This window comes from Neovison vison, chromosome 1 (assembly GCF_020171115.1).
Source record: "Neovison vison isolate M4711 chromosome 1, ASM_NN_V1, whole genome shotgun sequence".
Lineage (NCBI taxonomy): Eukaryota > Metazoa > Chordata > Mammalia > Carnivora > Mustelidae > Neogale > Neogale vison.
The window spans coordinates 191,135,524-191,136,695 of record NC_058091.1 but is presented as its reverse complement, the minus strand read 5'-3'; the positions used below and the strand labels follow the sequence as shown (position 1 = coordinate 191,136,695).

At 38.1% G+C, this 1,172-nt stretch overlaps 1 protein-coding gene across 1 annotated transcript; it reads right to left on the bottom strand.

The window, feature by feature from the left end:
* Nucleotides 1-665: 665 nt before the first annotated feature.
* Nucleotides 666-965, bottom strand: LOC122900953 (40S ribosomal protein S29-like). The gene has a single exon (XM_044240153.1). It carries the CDS (start codon nt 938-940, stop codon nt 788-790), a length of 153 nt encoding a protein of 50 aa, XP_044096088.1. The 5' UTR covers nt 941-965; the 3' UTR covers nt 666-787.
* Between the last annotated feature and the right edge of the window lie 207 nt (nt 966-1,172).

Genomic DNA, 1,172 nt, shown 5'->3' with positions numbered 1-1,172 from the left:
GAGTGGCCCTCTGATGTGATTATACAAGATCATACGTATCTTTTTTCCTTTTGTGAAATCATTTACTCATTTTTTTTTCTTGGAAGTTTTGTACCACTTAACGATCTTCCTTAAAGGGATTAAAACTGCATTAGCATTGGGCATATTATGGGAATGGTTTTATGGTTTTAGATCTCAGTTTATTCAACTTGAAGCATTTTAAAAAAATAAATAATATACTTTACTAATATACAGTTTCAAGCTGACTTGGCATTCTGGTTGTAGCATGTATAAGGGAGAATAGAGAGGAATTAGTATTTTTCTAATATATCTCATACAAGATTATCAAGAGGATTCTAATGTACCCAGAATGAGAGCCAGATTTTCCAACAAGTTACTTTGAATAGAGACTTTCTCTGTGGGTTTGATGAGGTTATTGCTCCTTTCCCATTCCTGTATTGGGAATGTAAATTACCTTGCTTCTAGGGAATTGTGAGAATTTTTCCTCCCTGAGTTAGATATCAGAATAATGCTTCTATTCTTGATAGTTTTTTTTTTTTAACTACACTCTAGAATTCATTTGAATTTCATGAGTTTTTCTGTTAATATTTCTGCCAGTCGTGGACAGTTTCTCAATCTTTCCTTTTTTTCTTTTTTTAATTTTAATTTTTTTTTAAAGCACTCACAATTTGAGGATTTTTATTTTATGTACAATGAGCTGGCATTAAGGTAGGTATCTTGGTTATCTGCAGGTAGGTATCTTGGATGACCCATTCTAGGAAGTTCACTTAATCCAACTTAATGAAGCCTATATATCCTTCGCATACTGACGGAAACACTGGCGGCACATATTGAGGCCATATTTTCGGATCAGACCGTGCCGGTTTGAGCAGACGCGGCAAGAACGAGAACCCTGGCCAAATTTCCTCTGATGGCTCCAGTAGAGCTGCTGGTGACCCATCTTGCTCTCTCGGATGCAACGAGGCAAAAGGCTTTCTTTTTTTAATATAACCCCCATGCTTTCCGAGACCTTGATGGCCTTGAGGAGTACTGGACACTTATCCTGTAGAATGTCTCAGATCTGGATTTGTTTGATTTTCGCCGCCGCCCACCCACCCCCCGCCCTGGCTTAGGCTAGCTAGGGTTACCATATTTGGGTGGTCCCTTGCTACTTACAACAAAGTACCATGGAT

What these genes read in the sequence shown, in the direction of transcription:
- LOC122900953 (XM_044240153.1), bottom strand. Translation starts at nt 940, where the DNA reads ATGGGTCACCAGCAGCTCTACTGGAGCCATCAGAGGAAATTTGGCCAG.